Below are 23,742 nucleotides of genomic sequence, written 5' to 3'. Positions count from 1 at the left end.
AGAACAAATGAAAATTGGTATTAATAAATAAGCCCTTTTTGGTTCACTTTACCTTAGAGTCCGAAGTTTACCGTTTTCTAAAATCCATTTTCCGTGTTGTAATCCGTGTTGTAAAATTTGTAAATCCGTGTCATGAATAAAGCTTAAAATGTATAAACAATGATATTAATGTCATAATAAATATACCTTTATTTCGGTATTATTAAACAGTATTTTTATCATAAAAATTGACAAACACAACTCATGATTGTTTTTACAATCGCAAATTTCCAATTTGCGAGTGTTCTGTTTTTGGTCAGTTCTTCTTTCTTTCTTTCTTTCTTTCTTTCTTTCTTTCTTTCTTCTGTCAAACTTTTAACGAGCCATTGTAGCCATATGCTTTAGGCCAATGTAACCATATTTGGTCACAAGGACCATTGGGTAGGGGCACAAATGTTACATGACCAACTCGAGGTCAAAGGTCATCCAAAGGTCATTATGGCCAAAATGTGATTTTCACTAAAAATGCTTCTTCTTCCACAAATTACATAATACAATGACGTCACTTGCATACCTGCATCGCCTTTAGCCAGTGTCTAAAAGTTGTACAAGAAATTGGGGTCAAAGGTCATTAAGGGGGTAAAATCTTACAATTGCATTATCTCGACATCCATAAGGGGTATGGGGCTCAAACTCGTTAACAACAAATCTCATGACCAGGGGAACATTTTACAGGGGTCAGGTCAAAGGTCATGCAGAGGTCATATTTTAGAAATGCATTTTCTGTACATCTGTAAGGGGTACGGGACTCACACTCTGTGACAACAAACTTGATGACCAGGGGAGTATATTGGAACACTTTGCAGGGGTCAGGTTAAAGGTTATCTGGGGTCAAATCTTATAATTTCTTTTTCTGGACATCTGTAAGGGGTATGGGGCTCAAACTCAGTGATAACATATCTCATGACCAGGGAACATTTTGCAGGGGTCAGGTCAAAGGTCATGCAGAGGTCAAATTTTAGAAATGCATTTTTGGACATCTGTAATGGGTACGAGGCTCAATTTTGATGACAACAAACCTCGTGACCTGGTAAACTTTAAGGTCAAAGGTCAGATCAAAAGGTCATTAAAGGGTTACATGCCTGGCGATTGTCTGCGCTCTGTGAGCGCAAATTATCTCTAGTTAACATTTATTTCTCTTATCTTTTAACAATTTTTGTCACATCATACAAAAATGTAATTTTCCGTGTTGTACCTCCGATTCCGTGATTTTCTTCCGTTTTCCGTAAAACGGAAAACTTCGGACTCTACTTTACCTCTATAACCAGGATCATTTTCTTTATGATTAGGCTCAGGCCTTATTTCGAACCCTGAGGCTTTTACTCCATCAGAATGACCAGGCTCGGGCTACGTACATCATGCATGCTTTATGGTCATAGTATTCTCTATCAAATTATAAAGACAATCAATATGTAGGATAAATTAATAGCTGAAAGATATGCTCAAGTGATTGCTTAATGCGCTACGTGCTAGCCATAGGCTTTAACATGAAAGTCTAAATTTTGAAATATTTTCTCAAAATATCAAGAGCTTTCTTCAAAAGAACCACTGAACCAATACTAGGCTTGTTTGTACTCACTTTAATGCATTTTTCATGCTGACTCCAAATATGGTCATGAAAATGTAAAATTCTGAAATCTTTGAATTGTTAAAAAACTTGTTGTCTGCAGTCGACACTAGCATGGATAGAGTAAACAATCTGGACCCATATAATGATGTATTTCACATTCAGTTAGCAAGGACACCGAGTAGTTGTTACTTGGGTGCAGTGTAATCGTTTTTGGTGTAATGGATTTGAGCAGGGTTTGCCGCGAGCACACATCCAAATCAATTGACGGAGATCATGTTCTAGATTTTAGAATTACTTGAAAGCTCTTGTTCCTATATACTGAAGATAGTAAATGTGTGTGTGTACAGGTGTGTGCGATGAAATAGGTCGGGCATTGTAAGGTATGTATTACTGGTCTATATGACAGGAATTTTACCATATTTTACATCTAGAGTAAGATTTTAAGATTGACAGTATTTGAATGTAAAAAATTTATGATCACAACCATTTTCATCTGTGAATGATGTTATTTTGGGCAAATTTTTTCAAAAATGTCAAAAAAAACCACGCAATTGGAGCCAAAATACGCAAATTGCGGCGCAAATGCGTATTCTTAGCAGCCCTATCTTAGATCTATATTATAGTAATTAATACAGAAGATAACAATTTTGATTTTGCAATGGTTTTTGCAGCTACTAAATTCTGACAATGTTGGGCAAAGCTGAAATTTTTCACATCTACTGAAGATAGTATAATTTGACAATATCTGATGAAGCCCAAGATTTTCACATCTACTGAAGATAACAATGCTGCCTATGTTTTGCAACCTTTACATCAATTGAGGTTTTCCATAATTCTGGCAATATTTGGCAAAGCCCAAACTTTTTACATTTACTGAGGATAGCATATTGATACTATATGATGAAGCCCAACCATTTCACATCTACTGAAGATAGCATATGCTGGCTATGTTTTGCAACCTTCACAATAGCAACCTTCACATCCATTGAAGAAAGCAATTTTTACAATGGTTAAATTACAACAATTTAATAGCAATTCTTTGGGAAAGCCAAGTTTTCACATCTACTGAAGATAGGATTAGCATGTTGACAACATTTGATGATGGCAAAGATTTTCATATCAAGTGAAGATTGCAGTACTGGAGTATGTTTAGCAACTTTCACATCTACCAAAGAAAGCAATTTTGACAATTGGTTTACAACAATATAAGGCTGGCTATGTTTTGCAACTTTCAAATCTATTGAATAGAGCAATGTTTTGATGATGGTTTAAATCAGTTGAATATATCTCAATCCTGGCAATGTTTGGCAAAGCAAACTTTTGTCATCTACTGAAGATAGCAATATTTACTGTGTTTTGCAAAGCCAAAGATTTGTACATCTACAGAAGACAGCATGTATTGTTGACAGTACTTGATGGAGCCCAAGATTTTCACCATCTACTGAAGATAGCAGTACTGACTCTGTTTAAAAACTTTCACAACTACTGAAGATAGCAATTATGAAAATGATTTTACCTAGTAATTCTGTTAATGTTTGGCAAAGCCCAAACTTTTCACATCTACTGAAGATAACAATATTTACTATGTTTTGCAATCTACTGAAGATATCAGTACTGGCTCTGTTTCACAACTTTCACATCTACTGAAGATAGCAATTTTGACAATGATTTTACGTAGTAATTCTGACAATGTTTGGCAAAGCCCAAACTTTTTTCATCTACTGAAGATAACAATATTTACTGTATTTTGCAAAGCCCAAGATTTGTACATCTGCTGGTGATAGCATATCGTCAATACTTGATGGAGCCCAAGATTTTCACATATACTGAAGATATCAGTACTGGCTCTGTTTCACAACTTTCACATCTACTGAAGATAGCAATTTTGACAATGATTTTATGTAGTAATTCTGACAATGTTTGGCAAAGCCCGAACTTTTTTCATCTACTGAAGATAACAATATTTACTGTATTTTGCAAAGCCCAAGATTTGTACATCTACTATTGATAGCATATCAATACTTGATGGAGCCCAAGATTTTCACATATACTGAAGATACCAGTACTGGCTCTGTTCAATAACTTTCACATCTACTGAAGATAGCAATTTTGACAATGATTTTACATAGTACTTCTGACAATGTTTGGCAAAGCCCAAACTTTTTTTATCTGTTGAAGATAGCAATATTTACTGTATTTTGCAAATCCCATGATTTGTACATCTACTGAAGATAGCTTGTTGTCAGTAGACTTGATGGAACCCAAGACTTTCACATCTACTGAAGAATGAAGATAGCAGCACAGGCTATGATGAGCAACTTTCCCATCTACTGAAGATAGCAATTTGGACAATGATTTTACATAATAATTCTGACAATGTTTGGCAAAGCCCAAACTTTTTTCATCTACTGAAGATACCAATATTTACAGTGTTTTACAAAGCTCATGATTTGTATATCTACTGAAGATAGCATGTTGTCAGTACTTGATGAAGATATCAGTGCTGGCTATGTTTAGCAACTGTCCCATCTACTGAAGATAGCAATTTTGACAATGGTTTTACATCAACCAAAGATAGCAATTTGCACTTCTCCTGAAGATAGCTATATGCTAATTGTGAGCAAAGCCTTCGCTTCATACTTGTTGAAGATAACAATATTGACAGTATTTGTCAAAGCCCAATTAACTATTTCTCTCACTATAGCAATTTGACACTTTTTGGGCAAAACCCTTCACATCTACTGAAAAAAAAAGTAATTCTTCTTACAACATTAAGCCTAGCCAAATATTTTCCTAAATATGCTGGAGAAAACAATTTTACAGTATAACTGGCAATGCCCACGATATTGCTATCTACTGAAGATAGTAATTCTTATAGTATTCAGCAATGTACAGTATTTTCACATCTACTGAAGATGTTTTGGTGAAGCCAAGATTTTCCTGTTGACTGAAAACAGCAGTTTTGAACTAATTTTTAGCAAAGCCTAAGATTTTTAATTTAAAATAGAAAATTAGGTAATGAACCAGAATTGTAATGAAGACCTATGAATGGAACTAGTTTTGTTGATGAGTAAGGGGCTAGAAATGTCAGTTACATTTCCCGTATATCATAGCTACAGTAGGTAGCCTTTAGCACTGTAAACACATTCCTGTATGCCTTAAAAATGGAACATAGGGAAGATTGCCTTTTTGACCTACTTTTGCCTTAGGCAGATACTTTTGAGGTCAGTTGATCATCTACTTCTTTCAAAGAAATTTCAAAGCTGTACAATATTGATTTAGCCTTCTTGCGAAAAAAATTCATCCAAAACAACATTTGTGGGGAAAATAGATAAATGAATAAAAAATCAAATAAGTGAACGAGACTCAGAAATATTATAAGCCAGAGGTAATGAAATATGGAAATCAATAAGGCAAAGATTTGCTTCTCTTGGTGATACACTATGGACCACAATGGCCTCATCCCAATGGCATAATTCAATAACCTCAATAAAACAATCATAGTGCAAAATTTGACCTCAAGTTGCAGAGTATGAGTTTTTGTACCCACATTTTCAAAGGTCATTCAATGAATGTACCAATGTATAGGAGTTAAAGAACTGTGCCCTGATAGATGAATATGTTGTGGATCTGAGTGATATTGGTTTTCAGATTTCTGCACTCATGTGCCCTGTCTGCTGAAGATGAGTTAACTAGTAAGACTAGACAGGCTGCCAAGTTGCATTCAGCTGTTCCATTTGATATCCATACACCCCCTGTGGAAGACACAACCTTAATATTCCCCACAGGGAGTGTGAATTTCAAATGGGGTTACCTCAATGGGTGACTATATTTGTAATCTACACCCCCTGTGTGGGAGATTAAAGACCACATCTTCAACAGGGGGTGTGGGTTTCAACAGGAATAGTCCATTCATCATTGAGACACCCTTGCAGGGACTGACTGAGAGAGATTCGCAAGCCAGAATGGCCTGGAGGGATATGTATTTTTATCCATGTAACCTTTGCATGGGGGTCATAGGGGTCATGGTAGTATTACCGTAGGCTGGTATTACTTGGGGCTAAGTATTGGCTAGGATGAGAGAACGAGAGATGCAGTGTTTTCTTGTTGCCAGCAGGCTTGATGGTATAGTAGTAGTAGTAGTAGTGTGGCCTCAAATGTTAAAGGACATGTGTTTACTGATTATAGGTATTATCATGGTATATTTCTATACTTGTTATTTCAGATTTGTTTCAAGTCATGACATGGTGATATGAAAGCTAACGGAGTAGGCCTATCTGTTAAAAAATTCTTTTTCTAAGTAGATCATGTCAGTATAGCACTGGTCTAGTGCGAATGAACAATCCCAGTTGAAATCCATATGATCTTAATCTCCCAGTCACACAGGGAGTGTGACTTTCAAATGGAGTTACCTGAATGGGTGGCTCCATTTGAAATCTACACCCCCTGTGGGGAAGATTAAGGTTATGTCTTCCGTAGGGGGTGTGTGGATTTCATCTGGAATAGCCCAATAAGACAGGTCCTCCCTGTCACTAACTAAGTCACCATGCATGCCTTGTACTTTGTAGGACCTCTTCTATGTCAGCAGTATAAATAGGCGGCCAAGTGTTAACATTTTAAGAAGGTCTAGATAAAGTTTTCCCTTTTGCTTAAATGCCGCAAAATGTTATCAACCAAAACTTAACGATCCAGGGGCTGCATTTTAAGGAGAACAAGAGCAATCTCTCTCTATTGCTTTCCTTAAATCTGATATAGGAGAGTGATTTTAGCTCTCCTTAGGTGACCATTCTATTGTAAATGCCCTAAACAGCTCTCCTTGAAGGCTCCAGGAGAGTTATTTTATGCTCTCCTGCTAATTTCAAAAGACAGTCCCTGATGATCTCATCTCCAATGGCTTAGATCACTGACCTACATTCAACATTGATAGCTCAAAACTTGAACTCAAGTTGTGCAGATTTTATACCCAACATATTGGGATGTCAATTTATAAGTTAGGTGTTAGGGTTACATTTAATTAATGAACTATGTCTTGACATTATGGCATATGGGGTTGTCACAGATTGTAGTGTTGGATGCTATTTTATCGGCTAGCTTATTTTAGGTCATGGACTGCGGCAAGACCCATGTTTACAATTTACAATGATATCCATATGTGATCCAATGGAAGTGAATTAGTATGCTCGGCTGTCAGATTAATTCCGCTCACTTCACATATTGCATGAGCCAACCTGACGCATATTTTCCTCATAAATCGGCTTTAAAAGTCAATATGTATATTGAATAGTCTGACTTTAAGAATATCACTTGTATTTTTGCTTAGTTATGATAGAAATGAACCAATTTTGCAAACTCCGCTGGAAATCAGATCAAACTTCAGATCCAGTTGTAATGTTGTCGAATTCTACTTACATTGTAGAAGTAAATCTTTTAAAGTGAGAAAAGCACTAGTTAACAAGCGAGATTCACAGCAAGAAACGCAAGATTGCATTTTCTCTCTAAGCCTATCTATCCCAATCGAGTATTTTGTGAAACACAAGTCATCAAATTTTGATCTTGTGAAAGATTGTGACATTTAGCAAAAGTAATGACAATGAAATGTCAAGAAAGCAAACGTAAATGTCACCAAGAAGAAACTAATAGGACATTTATGACAGATTTCTGATGTGTAGGGGTAATATAAAGTGAAAGAAAGATCTTGCCGTAAGTCAGTTGTTAGACTTTTTTTTGTACACAGTGTAATCTGAGGCGTATGGTTGAAGAAGCATGTTGTATTAGGTAATTCATTCTGACGTGTAGGGAATTGATACTGGGGATGGATCTATCAGGTCTCGAAAATAATTTTTTAATTTTTGGGGCTACTTAAGAAAAAATAGCCCCCGTAACTTAACTTTCGGGGTCTACTTTTAAGATTTTTGGGGCTAAAAACCCTAAATCCACATTTACCTTTGAGCTACAACAAGCCTCAAAATAGTTTTCTTTCAGGTGTATTTTCTATTAAAAATCACCCCTGTAATTTATATTTTGAGAGCTATTTTGGCATTTTCGAGGGGAAATCACCCTTAGTCCCTGTCTATTTTGATCCCTGGGATGTATATTGCAAGTACCACAAAGATTGCCATCACTATGTAACGTAAAAAACCCATTCACAACATACAAACAGATTTATTTTAACATGACTCTGTGATCTCACAGACTAGACTGAAATGAATCGCTCAATTTGCGACTGATTCGCTAATCCTAAAAAAAATTATCAAAAATCGGATAACTCAATAAATTTGTACAACATAAAAAAGTCCAACAATGATCAAACAGATTTAACATGAATCTGTGAACTTAACACATAGGATACTTTGTTGCTGGTTACTATAGGAACAACATTTTAATGCAGATCATAAGTATCCCCAGAACTAAAATATTTAGGTTAAGCCACATCCCAGAAACCTATTTTCAGGATGATAAACCCCATTCAAGCTTTAAGCACACAGTTTGCTAACCTCAATATGCTTATTCACTCTGCAACATATTTATTCTGAGCACTTGGCATCCTACTTGGCATCACCATACTTTTATTCTCCCATATATGATGCGATAAAGCAAAATCAGTCCACACTCGGATATATTATATTTTCAGTGTCTTATAGGATAGTAAAAAGCATATTTACAAAGATGCATTTTGCAGAAAACCCTATTGAAATTGAACAACCAGTTGCAAAGATGTGAGCAATAGAGTTGACAAAACATCAGGAAACAAAAGGACATATATATACTTTGTTTGGCTATCTCAAAATCAATATTTCCAAGTTCCGACTGATTTTGCTTGACCGCATCACATATTTTATGTATGTCTCCGTCAAACCACTCCCCATTCCAGAAAAATACAGCACTAATTTTTAGGGATAAAAAATATTATTATCTTGTTTTGCGAAATGAAACATAGCAAAATCCTAATCCTTTAGTTTGTTCTAACTGGCTATACAAATTTACAAATTACAAATTCAAATTTTAATATTTGGCCAATTTTTGGAAATAAGGGCTAAAAACATGCATTTTTAGGGTGTTTTTCATATGTTGTGATAATCAAGTCCAAAGACTTGAACAAGTACTTGTGTTACATCTCTGGTTTAATTGGAGTGTAAATGAAGGTATGATAATCTTACTTACCGTATTTCCTCGGGTAAATGCCCGGGGTGAAGGCGTTTATTAGAGGTCATTTATAGCACGACAATTCCCGTTAAAATAATTCGGTAAGCTTAAAAGTCACGCTAAAATGACGAACTATGAACTAGAAACACTGATTTTTGGTTCACTTCCATGTTTCCGATGCAGATTTTCGCCAATTATTGCTGCTATTATCGACTATGTTAGCAACTTGGTATAAAGCTTACTACCCAAGATAACATGGAAATATTGGCATTTTGAAACATCTTGGTTGAAAAAAGTGGTGGGGGCATTTATTTGAGGGGGGCGACTATTCGAGGAAATACGGTATTAGTCACAAAATATATTTTTGGGCTGGCTTCAGAGCTGTCTGAACCAGTGATGATGTGGTTTTAAATGAAATAGCTATCTCATACTCTTCTGCCTTGTGGTGTTGTTATCCCAATAAGGCAATCAATTAAGACAAGACCATAGGGTTGATTCTATCTACATGTACCAAGAGCAACAAACTCTGTGTCAATGATTGCAAATGAAGGGATAGGGTGACTTGGGCCAGAAATAAACATTATGTTTGTTTGCTGTAACCGAATGGAGACACACACAAAAAACAGCAACAACAAATAAAATTATAAAAGTAAAAGAATATATATGCAGACTCACAGAAACAGAATTTTCAGGATTCTGAGAAGAAAGAACAGTTAATCAACCCTAAGTGTTACAATTAAACAAGACGGCAAATAAACACAAATCCCGCCCGGCACACAACCAAACTTGAACGTAAAGCAAGGGAATGTGCTGGCATAGAATACGAACCCACAACCTTCCGATCACTAGATGGATGCCTTATACATCAGGCTACCAGCTCCCACTGATTAACAGTGGTTAAAACTGGGTACTTATAGGCAGTCGAGGTATGCAATACACACTAACAGATTATACGCAAATATTGAGAAGGGTAAGATATATTTTCTTACCCTTCTCTGGTGGTCAATATCATTCCAGAAAGGTAGTCAATTAAGATAGTACTACAGGCATAGTATTAGTAGTACCATACAGAGATGGGTAAACTCAATGGGCTACTCCATTTAAATTTCACAGTCCACATTCCCCCTGTGGAAGATTTAGCTTAAGTCTTTCTCAGAGGGAGTATAAGTTTCAAATAGAATAGACAACTGGGTTAATAACTTCTGTTTGAAATACTCACTCCAGTTGTGGAAGATATAGGTAAAACCAGAATACAGAGGAAGTATGGTTTTCAAAATGATTAAATTTGACCGATTACATTTGAAAAACTTGCTCCCCCTGTGGAATTACATTTCAAAAATCTTTCACAGTGGTAGTGTGGATTTCAACTGGAATTGCCCAATGTCACCAACTGCAAGGTTAAGTTTGTGTGCTTCCTACATGAATGTGCGATTGCAAGTTTTTCAGCGCAAGATACAGGTTTGTGCTTCCTGAAAGGGACCACATGAATGTGTGATTGTGTTTTTTCCCCCAGCTTAATCACAATTTTGGCTTTTCCTATCTTGTGATTGGTATCATTCCAGAAAAGCATCCAATTAAGATGACACTACAGGCATAATAGTGCTAAGATGGGTTAACTCAGTGTCAGCGAAGTCTGCAAGACTTGTGCAGATCTGTGCTTTCTAAGATGGATGTTTTTTGGAAGCTAAATCACTGTTCTGGTTTTGACTGTTGTGTGGTTTGTATTATCCCAGAAAGGCATTCAATTAAGATATAACTACGGGCATAACAGTAGACATAGATGGACAAACTCAATGTCACCAACTGCAAGGTACAAAAATGTATATATGTTTGTGCTTCTTAAAGGGACAAGATGAATGCGCGATTGCATTTTTCTTGTTAAATCACAGTATTGGCTTAACTGTCGTGTGGTTTGTACATGTGTTATCACAGAAAGGTATTCAATTTAGAAAACACTACAGGCATATTAATAGTACATGTAGATGGACAAACTTAATGTCTTGTCACCAACTGCACGGTACAGGTTTGTGCTTCCTAGGGACTACATGAATGCGCGATTGATGCTAAATCAGTTTTGGCTTTTTCTTTCGTGTGGTTTGTATTATCACACAAAGGTATTCAATTAAGATAACACTACAGGCATGTTACCAACCTGATGTCACTGACTTATATAAGGAATAGGCTGCTGACTTAGTGACTAAACAGGACTTGGATTACGATTCCAGGATCTCAGATATGCTCATCTGTCAGGGCACAGTTATATAAGTTATTATAACCCCAATATACTTGTACAGTCATAGAATGACCTTTGGGCATGATGGGTACAAAAACCTCATACCCCACAACTGGAGGCCAACTCTTGCACTTCGGCTGTCACTGTAGATGTCATTGAACTATGCCATGAGGCATGATGCTATTTTTGATCCATAGTAGGAAGTTGCTTTCTATAAGTCGACCAAGATTTGCCCCCTTCAGTCAAGTAAGATTTCAGGGGAGATAAGATAATTTCTTAAGATTTATCTCGAAATTTAAGTGCTGCTTCGATTTTCTTGTGGGTTGAAATGATTAAAATATGAAAGGCGGATAAAATGTCAAAATATATCAAGGGTAATGTGAAGAAATGGGGTTTTTATGCAAAATATTTCACATTGTGTATTTTGAGGATGGCCTTTACATGTATACCTACTTGTATTTTTCATGGGTTATCAATCTCAAATGATATTTGATGATAAAATATTTTAATGCATTGCATTGAGTCTTCAAAGTTCAAGCACCCAGTTTTAGTCATAACAATTTGGAGTAAGGAAGAAAGAGTTGATATGAGTTTTAGGAGTTAATGTTTTTTGCTGTATCAGTGTGCATGTTCTCATCATTGATGGTTTGGTGGACTGTCATGAAACATGATGGGTGTAAGCATGATCCTAAAAATGCCTTTCACCCAAACTAATTATAAGACCTACATTGAGGCTGGCTTTCCCTTTTAAAGGGAATTTTTATTTGGATTTCAACTGGAATAGCCCATTCAAGGCCAGCATGAGATATACATAATGGATGAATAAATAAAAACTAAGATGTCTGGTCATTGACTACCTGTACAATTTCCAAATGGTTAAACAAGAGATAGAGAGTTAATGGATGATTTGTGCTGGGAATTAACAGGGTCACAAATGGCTGAATGATTATGATCACAGTGATTGCTGCTAAGCCTTCCCTGCAAAGCTGGTGAATCTAAGTCTGACAGCTTCAAAATTGATTGATCAATTTTCAAAATGAAATTTTCAAAATCATTTCAGATTAGCATTTTAAACATAAAACTTCCTCAATTTTTTTTTACTTTGAAATTCTCAGATACTCTGAATTAACAGGGTCACAAGTAGCTGATTATGTTATGATCCTGGGGATTGCTAAATCGTTTCTGCAAAATTGGCAAATGTTTTAGAGAGCTCCAAAATTGATAAATTTTCAAATCACATTTTGAAAACCATTTGAGGGTAACATTAGATTTATTCAAGCAAGATAAAACTTTTTTTTTTTCCGAATTCGGCATTACTCTCTCTGGATTACAGTACTAATGAAAATAGAAACTTGATTGAGGGTTGAATTAACCTCGTCTGGAGGATTGCAAGTGATGTGTGATGAAGGCAATGGACTATTCTATTTAAAATCCACACTCCCCCTGTGGAAGATTTTGGAAATATCTTCCACAGGGGGAGTATGAATTTCAGATGGAATGAACACATAGACAGCTTCATTTGAATTTCATACACCCTCTGAGAAAGATTCCACCTGAATCTTTCACTGAGGGAGGGTGATTGTCAAATGGAGCTGCCTATGTGTTCATTCCATCTGAAATTCATACTCCCCCTATGGAAGATATTACCAAAATCTTCCACAGGGGGAGTGTGGATTTTAAATGGAATAGCCCCTTTAACCTCGTCTGGAGGTTTGCAAGTGATGTGTGATGAAGGCAATCCAGGGACCGATTATCTCGTCAGTTTGAGCGTAAAAATATCGCTAATGATTTGTAATTTAAGGGAAAAAATGTGGGGTGGGAATAAGTACGGTTGATGTATGTCGTCTCGTTAGTTCTGTCCTATTCCCAAGCACAGAGGCAGTATCTTCTTTGTCAGTTATTGGCAGATGCTTTGTTTTACTTTGGGAACAGTAAGAAGGCAGTATCTGAGGGTTCTTAACTTTTAATTCTATTACCTCTACGACCTGTTATTCAAAATCGGGCACTGTGATGTCTGAACGTGTCATTTGAGAGGCCTATATTTGAAATAATGTGCCTTGAATTCATCTGGAATACAGTAAAGCATTCTACGCAAAGCATTATGTAAGGTTAGGGTCTTACGGACATACAATAATTTTTACTTACTACACTATTTCGTCCTACACATCAGCAGACTTTATCAGGTATAGCTGATATGGTCATCTGATCCACTTATCAGCAAACAAGTTTGAGTGTTTTCCGGTCTTCCTTAGTCTCTTTTGCAGACTTCAGTGTAGTGGATTGTAAACACTACTTAAGAGGTATGTGACCTCCTCTGTGTTTAGGGTCTTCTTGTCCTGTCTCTCTATTTCCATTGCTTCCGGAACTTCTTTAGACCTATTGTCACGCTCCCGCCCAAGGATCTTAGGTTCTTCCCAGGCTATTATAATATGGTTGGCCCGTGCAACATGATCTGAAATGGCTAATTTTTGTCTGTTCCATTTCTGATGTCCTGCATTCTGAGCGAGTGTACTTTGTCTGCATTTTTACTTCTGGAGTAAATTGATTGATTTTTTAAATTTTTATTTTTAGTAAATTGATAAAAAAAATCAAACAGCAAGATCTGATTAATTATTTAAAACAGATACTGCCTTGATACTTGATGAGGAGGTGGAGCTATCGGTTGTATGATTTGATTGTTGATTGATGCACAAGTAATAATTATTGCTAAATTGAAGAAGTAAATATTGATTACGCTTCATGTGACAAAGTGAAAATTGGTTTAGATACGTAGCGTTGCCAATTCTGCAATTTGGCAGCCCAATTGGGCATGTACTGAAGTTTTATTGTGCAACTTTTTGACTGTTTGCCTGTCCTGTTGAAACTGGTGTTTTAAACCTAACACCAGTAAAAACCACAAAATACCACAATGAAAAATTCATAACATGCATGCATCCCAGGGTCTGCGATGACGCAATCACCCGAAGTGTGATATGCTCATGGAATTGCTGGCCGGGCAGCAATAACCCGTGTAGCTACCGGTCCGCGATCGTGTGCTTGGCATGCGGGGGGTCAAAGGTTCGAATCCCGGGGGTGCCAAGTCAAAAATTCTTCTTCTTGAAAAATTTGGATCTTCTTTGACTTCCGATACCAAAAAGCATGGGTCAGTGTTAGGGTTAGGTAAGATGTATTTTTCCAGATTAGAGTGTCTTCTAACCCTAACACCAGTAAAAACCACAAAATACCACGATGAAAAATTCATAACATGCATGCATTCCGGGGTCTGCGATGACGCTTAATCACCGAAGTGTGATATGCTCACGGAATTGCTGGCGGGCAGCAATAACCCGTGCAGCGTGTGCTTGGCATCGCGGGGGTCAAAGGTTGAATCCGGGGTGCCAAGTCAAAATTCTTCTTCTTGAAAAATTTGGATCTTCTTTGACTTCCGATACCAAAAAGCATGGGTCAGTGTTAGTGTTAGAGATAAAAATGGGCTACTTTACATCATTGGCTCCCGCCACTTTCAGTGTGTTTGTGTCTCATAGAAATCAACAAGCCTTGAAATAAGCAGGCGCTGGGAGCAAATTTGGCCTTGCAAAGCCACCATTTATCTTGGTCTTTGTAAAATTCACATGAACCAGGAGCAATTTTCTAAAACATTGCTCCCGGTTCCAGTTTTGCAGTAGTGCTGGATTGCTGGTGGTGTATGCTGTATTGTATATGCAGTAAAGGATTTATTATTTGAAAATTGCTCCTATTTCTTCAGAAATTGCTCCTGGTTCTTGTAAAATCCCAGTGAACCAGGAGCAGTGTTCAAAAACAAAATGCTCCTGGAACTTCCAGTCCGCTTTTTTAAATTTCAAAGCTTGGAAGCCAATGGTTAAGAGAGAAATGGGTTGGTTAACGACGTTGGCTCCCACAACTTTCAGTGTGTTCCTGTCCAGTAGAAAGCAATGGTTAAGAGAAACATTGGGTGACTTTGTGATGATTTGACCCCCCATTTATGCTGAACATTTTTGGCAACTCTGCCTGATAATTATGCCCAAGGTTCATTTGTAAATGGCTTGCTAATGATGATTTGTTTGTTTTTGTTTTGTCTTTACAGGTGTGGTTAGAATTTGAGAAGCCAGTATATAAACAAGTACCAGGTAAGTGTTTATAAAAGGAAAGGGGGTGGGTCAGTGGCGTGTCATGGGTCAGAGCGGGGGGGGGGACAAGATAAAAGTGGCATTTGGGCCAGTTAAAATACCATGACAAATGGGGTTTTCAATGTTAGCCTATTTTAGCCCAAAATTAAGGTGAGATTTAGCACAATGCAATTTGCGATTTCGCATTTGGAGTGAAATTTTGCTTTCCCAAATAAAGAAATATAAGAAATTGTTGGATAATGCTGGAATTATCTTGCTAGGAAATGTGGGCTTATCTTCCTGGGGAATTTTGTGTCCCAGTCCTGTCCCAAATGTGACATTGTATTTCTGAAGTTTAACAATGGCATATACACAATGATTAAGGCCATCACATGTGTCTAATATACCCCATGTACATAAGAAATTATCAGCAGAGACATGACTTTACCGCAGGTAAACACATTGAAGTCAATAACAACATCCTTCCATGCAAGTACTCTAGGCGTTTGAGAGATGATTGTCAATATTAATAACACATTAACATTAGACACTATTGAATTTGTTCCGGTACCACCATGTAACATCGCTGCGTCAATGGGGCATTCTAGATGGTACAATTGAGTTATGTATTATAATGAAGGAAAGAGACCTGGGACACATACACAACATGAAGCGCTTTTATCCAAAGCTTCAACGATCATTTCAGTGACATGAGTGTAGATCCCACCGCAGCTAAAGCGTTGACAGCGTACATTCATGTTAAAATCATTTATATTTCAAGAGGTATTAGCGGTCTCAACCGAAACTTTGACATGCTTGTTTCATCAACTTGGTAAAAGAGAACCAAGGTTGCCAAACCTGTGATTTGGTAGCCCAACTGGGTGACTTTTGAAGTTTCTCCTGTGACTTTTGAACATTTCATGTCCCATAGCATTCAATGGGTAAGAAATGAATTGGGCTACTTTCCAACATTGGCTCCCAGCGACTTCCAGTAGTTTCCTCTCCTGTGGAAACCAATGATTAAGATAAAAAAATTGGGCGACTATTTGATGATTTGACCCGCGGTTTGGGCTGAAAATTTCTGGCAACCCTGAAGACAAGTCCCTTTTGACATCACTTTGTCCAGATCCAAAGAAAGGTGTCTCTGCTTGTGCTGTGAGCTCCATAGCTAATGAAAATTAAATTATTCCGGATTTAGAAACCTAGTCCACATTGTATGCTAAAACGTGAGAAAATTGAAACCTCGTAATCATCGCTAGAATGGCATTTATGAATAAGAAATGACGAGCGAAGCGTGAAACTTGGTAGCGATGAAGAGATCATGTGTCTTTGCGGCCAACAGAGACTTTCCATTTATGCTACCGCCCCTTGAGATTGCCAATAAGCTGTTCCATTTGAAATCCACAACCCCCCTGTGGACTATGACACTGCTATTGTAATTCAAGTTGAACGGGGACAGGTAAATGGGGAGTTAAAAATGGGCGAGTTAGATGAAAAGCAAGTTAGAATGGTGAGTTATCCCCTTGCTACTCCCCAGTTGAACACTACATGGTCATCCAGGTGGAAATATTTGTGTATTTTATCTTAAAATAGAGCTCAAAATGATAAAACCCATTAGAATTTGACACAATTTTGCCCATATTTGAGAAATTTTGTTTGGAATGACACTTTGGATGACACTTGTTGTAAATCAGTAATGGTAAAAAAAACTGTTGAAATTTGGTTAGAATTCCAAAAGCTTCCGGGCGGATGGTTTTTAAATGGAATAGCACAAGAAGATGTTGGTTATCAGGGTCCAGTGAGGATTTGTGTGTCGACTAATGAGGAGTGATGTGCAATGGCTAAAATGGGGGGGTTGTCAAATGGAATAGCCCAGTACTGACCCATTTGGTAAAGAAGACGTTGGTTACCACGGTGAGGATTTGTGTATCGGCTAATGAGGAGTGATGTTGATGTGATTAAGAAATGTAGGACATATGGACAACATGACGGACAATTTGTCATCCGAGGAATCGGGTGGGCAGTCATTATGGCTAATTACGGAGCCTGGAGAAATGATGAAGATATAGGAGAGATGTTTTTTTTCTCTTATGCATGGTCAAAGATGGAGCTAGGTTCTGACGTCCAGTTGTGATGAGTAGCATATGGGCAGAATTTCATATGTGAGGGGTCATGTGCTCTATTCTCCTCTATGCTTGACCAGAGCAGAGATAAAAATGCTGTTGTGGATTATGAGGCTAGTTTTGAACAGATTTCACAAAAAAACATAGTCCTATATATATATTTTTAAATGGGGGGGGGCAACTGTCTACCGACCGACATTTTTGTAGCTGTACTTATACGCAACAATTTTTTTTTTTTCAAGTCTATAAAAAAAGATGTGTCTAGCAAGTGTTTTCCCTATGCCACTTTTAATAGCTTGAAATTCAGTTATTCCAGTTGAAATCCATACACCCCCTATGGAAGACATGATCTGAATCTCCCACATAGGGGGTGTAGACTACAAATGGAGTCATTCATTCAGGTAACCAATGTGGAAGATTAAGGTCATGTTTTCTATAAAGGGTGTATGGATTTCAGCCCAATAGTAGTATTTGCTTTCTTGTGTGTCATATTGGACATGAAATTTTGACTGACCACATCAAAATGAGTTTTTTTTATTAATTTAAATTTTTTTGTGGTCTTGTATTGTCCACATTTGGCAAATTTTGATTTTTTTAGATAAAAGTGATTGGATTTGTTCAATTGGAATAGTAAATGTAATCAAGAAATTTGTAAGAGAAATGGTTTTGAATTTGTTTTGAAAATGAATGACAAATCTAAAAATATTCTAAAACGTCAATTTTCTCTTTCTCAGAACATTTCAATGTCGTTTAGATATTTACTGGCTTGCAAATTGCCTATTTACGTAGCCAATTGTCTGTATCATTCCAGCGCAATATCGGCTCAATAAATTTTATCGCTGTTATCAAGATATATAAGTGGTAATTCTCATCAGAACATGATCTGAACTTCACATCAGCACAGTCAAGCGGCAAAGCTATTACCTAATGGACCACAATGGCCTCATCCCAATGACATAGTTCAATAACCTCAATTAAACAATCATGTACAAAATTTGACCTCGAGTTGAAGAGTATGAATTTTTGTACCCAAATTTTCAGAGGTCATTAAATGAATGTACAAATGTATTGGGGTTAAAAAACTGTGCCCTGATAGATGAGCATGTTGTGGATCCTAGTGTTAGAGTACACGGTGATTTATCATCTTCCTTCGCATCACGGATGTTTCATGATAAAACGATGAACCATAAACAAGCTTTTAAGTGACCTATATTAATTTTCTAAAAATAAAAGCAGAAAACAGATGTCAAAAGCATTGTCAGATATGATGACCATATGTGATGCGATCAAGCAAAATCAGTCCGAACTCAGAAATATTAAATTTTCAGTTTCTTATAGGATAGTAAAAAGCATTTACAAAGCTGCAGTTTGCAGAAAACCCCATTGAAATTGAACAACCGGTTCCAAAGATATGAGCAATTGAAGAGTTTCCAAAACAGGAGGAAACAAAAGGAAATATTTCCTGTGTTTGGCTATATCTCAAAATCAATATTTCCGAGTTCCAACTGATTTTGCTTGATCACATCACATATGTGTAGAGAACTTGCACACATTATTATACTGTAGTAGGTTCATCATGATGTTTTGTACATCTGGGGTGGTGATTCCGAGTACAAATTTTAGGTTTTGACAAGATACAGTGCTCATAGAGCATAAGCAAGCATTTAAGAGTGCTCTAAGAGCATAATGTCATTTTGTGTATGTGACATGATCTGATCCATTTAGACCAAGTTGGAAATTTTGAAACTTTAGTTACCATTATTAACATGGTTCCTAAGCTTTTATGTCCATATTCTAATATTTTTGGTTTTATGGGCACAATAAATTTACTCAGTAATACTCCCATTTTAGTTGTTTCATCATCCAATCTGAAGACTTCATTAACAGTATAGTGGCGGCTCCAGGAATGTTTTTCGGAAGGATTGGGGGGAAGCAAATTTCAGGAGGTCAAAATCATAAAATTTTGCACAAAATTAACAAATTTTGCACAAAACTGCTGTTAAAAGTGGAAATTTGTGTGATTTTGTGTTATTTTTGCCTTGAAGTAGGGTGGCAAGAATGTTGGTTTTTTTTTTTTGGGGGGGGCAATGGCGTCCAGGGGGGGCATTGCACTGTATGGTTTTCTATGGTCTAGTACGAGTAGCGTTAGTTTTAATGTAATGGGATTAGGACTTGTCATACAAATGAACTTGTGAATAATGCCATTGCACACATGTTTGGATTGGTTATACATTGTACTTAAACCAAGCTTATATTGGGAATATTAATAGCACTGTAACATTAGGGCTGTGAGACCTTATTTTTTGAAATGTATGTTATTTCTACAAGTTGCAAGCCAGGAGACAGGAAATTAGGTCTTTATATGTGTGGGTTGGCCAGCCAGGCTGATTAATGGTTGACTGTATGATGGGGAAAATATAGGCCTAATGCAAGGAAAAATGCTAAATGGTAGTATTGGACAAGTAGTCCAATGAAGCATGTTCCCTTTAGTCTTGTTGTGTAGTATGATTATAAACTTGAAGAGAATGACTCATTCATGTGAAATCCATACACTCTGTATGGAAGACATGATTGTAATTTCCCACAAAGGAGTGTAGATTTCAAATGGCGCCACTCATTTAGGTACGTAACCCCATTTGAAATTCACACTCCCTTTGTGGAGATTTAAATCATGTCTCACATAGGGGGTGTATGGATTTCCCGATTGAGTTCAACTGGACTGGCAATGGTGAAATGTTGTTGTGCTTCTTTAGCCTTTTCATTTTACAAATGTTACCTTCTTTGAGATGTTCTGTCTTCCATCTTAATTTTACCTCCCCCCTCAAAAATAAATCCTAGCAAACAAACAGATTACAGAATAATAAAAAAAACAATATTTTTGGAAAGCCAACAAATAACCACAATTTTCTTGTGAACACTTTTGTTTAAGTAACTTTTGCTCGTCATCACTCCCCCCCACCCGCCCAAAAGTTGACACTGAAATCTGTCCATTTTTATAACTAAATGCACTAAATTCTGACATGTTTCTGCTACCAAAAATTATTTCACTTTACGCTTTGCATAAAAATAGTGGCTTTCATACAAGATGTTGCCCTCCTCTCAGTATGGGAATACAATTTGACAGCGTAACCGATGAATTCCACCTAACCCAATACAAACTTCATTTGAAATGATTGGAGTGTATTTACTATGTACAAAGATGGAGTGTATCTGTGTGTTTCTTCTGTGGGAAATATTATGCACAATTCTTTCAAAAAAAGTGAATGTTTCTGTTATACAAAATTTTTCACTTTACGCTGTGCATAAATATAACAGCTTTTGTGGATGTTGCCCTCCTCTCAGTATAAAAATCCAATATGACAGCGTAACCGATGAATTCCACCTTACCCAATACAAACTTCATTTGAAATGATTGGAGTGTATTTACTTGTACAAAGATTTGATTTTTAAAATGTCATACTCTGTGGAGCTGGAATTGAAGTGAAGAATAATTTATGAAGCTCCAGTAGTAGTGAAGTTTCTTGTGATGTACCAATATTTGTATCGCTACAATGTAAAATTTTAGAAATTAACGAGGAAAGAAATTGTATAGTTTGCTTTCTTGTTAAATTTAAATCAATTTAGAGGCAAATAAACAACAAACAAATCACTAAAAAGCACCTTCAAAATTTTTGGAAAGTGGTACATAAGTTTGATACTATGACGTGGTATTTTACTTTATGCGATTTTAATTGTTGTGAATAGTTTAGGGGTTTCTATTTTGTAGCTTGAAATAGCTGCACATCAGGCCATTTGGGTCAATAATTTTTACCTGCTTTTAAATTTGTGGTTCTGAAATCAACTTGAAAAGTGTGAAAATAAAGGCCTCACAAAAATTACCCCCTAGATAGAAGATGATCCATTATGTAAGACTACTTGAACTTTGCCTGTGGGGATCAGATGAATGGATCGGGTTTAGTTGAAATGCCAAAGGCTACATTAGGACATCCGAGGTGGCCATTTTGTCAATAACCTGCGAAAATGCGCAGTCTTCTCCATTGGCCTCACAGTACTGTAAAGCGGAAATTTTTGCAGGATTAATTTTTCGTGCTGTACCTATTTTTAACTGTTTTACTTGTTTTTAATTTGTGATATTTAACTTCCTTGCATTGACCTATACACAAAAGAAGTACGGTATATTTGTGTGTTCTTATTTTTTCTGCAGTTGCTTAGAATGCAGAAAATGCAAAAATAAATGTAGCGCAAAATTTGTCACTTTTACAGTAATCCATAAATGGAGCAAAAAATATATCGCGGAGTTGAATTTAAGGCGGAATCGTGCTGGCCAAGGGATATTGAGGTCAGCTGACAATGTGAAAAGCATTCATGCTTGGTCCGGTAATGCAGGCGTATGCTTCCTTAGCTTTGCAGTAAAGAGCTATTCGTTTATCTCAATTAAAAGCTTATTTGGGGTGTGATCTGTGCAATTTTGTGACGATCATGTATGCTTCATTTTTCCATCTGAAAGGAGATGTGTCTGAATAGAAAGGGATTATTGGGAAAAATATGGAGTCTTGTGAGATGAGTACCATTAGTTTTGTAAAGGTGTATATAATGGTATAAAATAGATAATTTTCCCTACATGTACATCTCATGATGCACTATTCCTGAGTAGCACTTGTTCAGTGCGTAGGGGACCATGAAAAGCCCTGTCTGACATTACAAAATCCATGGCGCATTAAGTCCCTCGTTGGCTGCAAAAAGCGCTTTGCATGCACCCCCCCCTCACGGAAGTGGAACTCTATTCCAGAGGAACTTCCACAGGCTATAATATTTTTGTCTTGGTGAGTCGGTGACGTCAACACGATGAGGCAGCTTTTTTGTACGCTCATCTACGCAGTGTTTTTTTAATGTGTGTGTGCACTTTGAATGAATGCTCGTGAGTTGAAGCTGCGCACAATGACATTATGTGCACCGACTTGCCAAGGTGAAAAATAATATATAATCTCATGTTTTGCATAATTGAATGTTAAGTTTCACGCACGATGTTTCGACTCGTGTGCAGAGATGAGAGTATGCGACCTGCTGTAATAGTGCTTGGTAGGATAGGAAATTGAAAAAAAGTCACATTTAAAAAAATATTTTCATCATTCATCATGCAGGAAGGAAGCATGTTTTTTGTTTCTCATACACCATAATGGGTTTTATTCATGTTGCATAAAAGAAATGGCCTACTTCACTTTGTAACCATGGCTGTCTGTCTGATTGCAAATCGCCACGAGACGGCTGGAGAAATATGCTTGAACTTGTCCTGAGTAAAGCGGTTGGTTGTCTTGGTAGAGTAACACTATGGACCACAATAGCCTCATCCCAATGCCATAGTTCAATAACCTCAATTAAACAATCAGAGCAAAATTTGACCTCAAGTTGCTGAGTATGAGTTTGTGTACTCGAATTTTCAAAGGTCATTCAATGAATGTGCAACTGTAATGGGGTTAAAGAACTGTGCCCTGATAGTTGAGCATGTTGTGGATCCTATAGTGTTGTTGTCTTGGTAGAGTAAGATAAGTGATTGTATGGAAGCTTTAATGTTAGGGTCATTGTCTGTGTCCGTAATGTACCGAGTAGGTAGCGGATAGTCAGACTTGGTGATGCCAGTGGTGGGTGAGGTATAGCGGCACAATTGGGCTGAATCTGGTGGTGTAAGACAGCGGCATGTGACGTACGAGGCTGACAAAATTACAAGGCTGACAGCTAGACAGTTAGCAGTTACAAATTGAAAAACAAACATACTTACAGTGGGGTACTTTGTCGTGCACCAACGGTTTTAGAATGACAATTTTGGTTTGACACCACATAACACATTTAGAATTTGGGTGAAGACTTCAGGATTACGTTCAAATCCAATTGGCGATGTCAAAAATGGCGATATCGCACCCCCCATCCTCCCTTAGCGGGGGGAAGTTTGAATGGGTGATCCATTTGAGTGTGTGGATCAATTTCTAATATCATAATGTGACTGCTTTCGAGTCAAAAGATACAGCTTGGCACTTGGCAGACCGATGTACCGCACCTTGACACAAATCAGCTTTGGCAACACTGGTCATACTTGTTCTCTTTCAGGCTTTTAGTCTAAATTGTATACGGTAATGCTTTTAAAATACCGCAAGCCCAAGGTAAGTTGTGATTTCAGTTGACGTATAATAGACACCATTAACTTGTCGCAAATTGAACATTTTGAATCCATACATAACTGGTGTCATTGCTTTTGGAAAGTCTTGATCTATTTCTTTCAAATCCAAAATTTGGGTTGATGTTACGTACCTCAATGAAAGTTTTGTGCTAAGATTTAGCACTTTTTCAAATTGGCTGCCTAGTACTTCCCTGCACACCATCGTCTGCTCAAATTGACTGACCAGTCCCTGCACATCTTCTGCTCAAATTGACTGACCAGTCCCTGCATATTGTCTGATCAAATTGAATGACCAGTCCCTGCACTTCGTCGGCAGTGCTTCCTGTTGGAACTGCTTCTGGCCAGTCAATTTGAAA

At 37.1% G+C, this 23,742-nt stretch overlaps 1 protein-coding gene across 1 annotated transcript in view; it reads left to right on the top strand.

Moving 5' to 3' along the window:
* The window catches only part of LOC140170310 (FERM, ARHGEF and pleckstrin domain-containing protein 1-like), a 186,321-nt gene that overhangs the window by 63,858 nt on the left and 98,721 nt on the right, over positions 1-23,742 (top strand). The window contains 1 exon segment of the mRNA XM_072193678.1: positions 15,070-15,112. Within this exon segment, the coding sequence (XP_072049779.1) occupies positions 15,070-15,112 (43 nt within the window).

Source organism: Amphiura filiformis, chromosome 14 (assembly GCF_039555335.1).
Source record: "Amphiura filiformis chromosome 14, Afil_fr2py, whole genome shotgun sequence".
In the NCBI taxonomy this organism is placed as follows: domain Eukaryota; kingdom Metazoa; phylum Echinodermata; class Ophiuroidea; order Amphilepidida; family Amphiuridae; genus Amphiura; species Amphiura filiformis.
The sequence above is the reverse complement of the archived record's forward strand: the minus strand, read 5'-3'. Positions and strand labels throughout refer to the sequence as shown.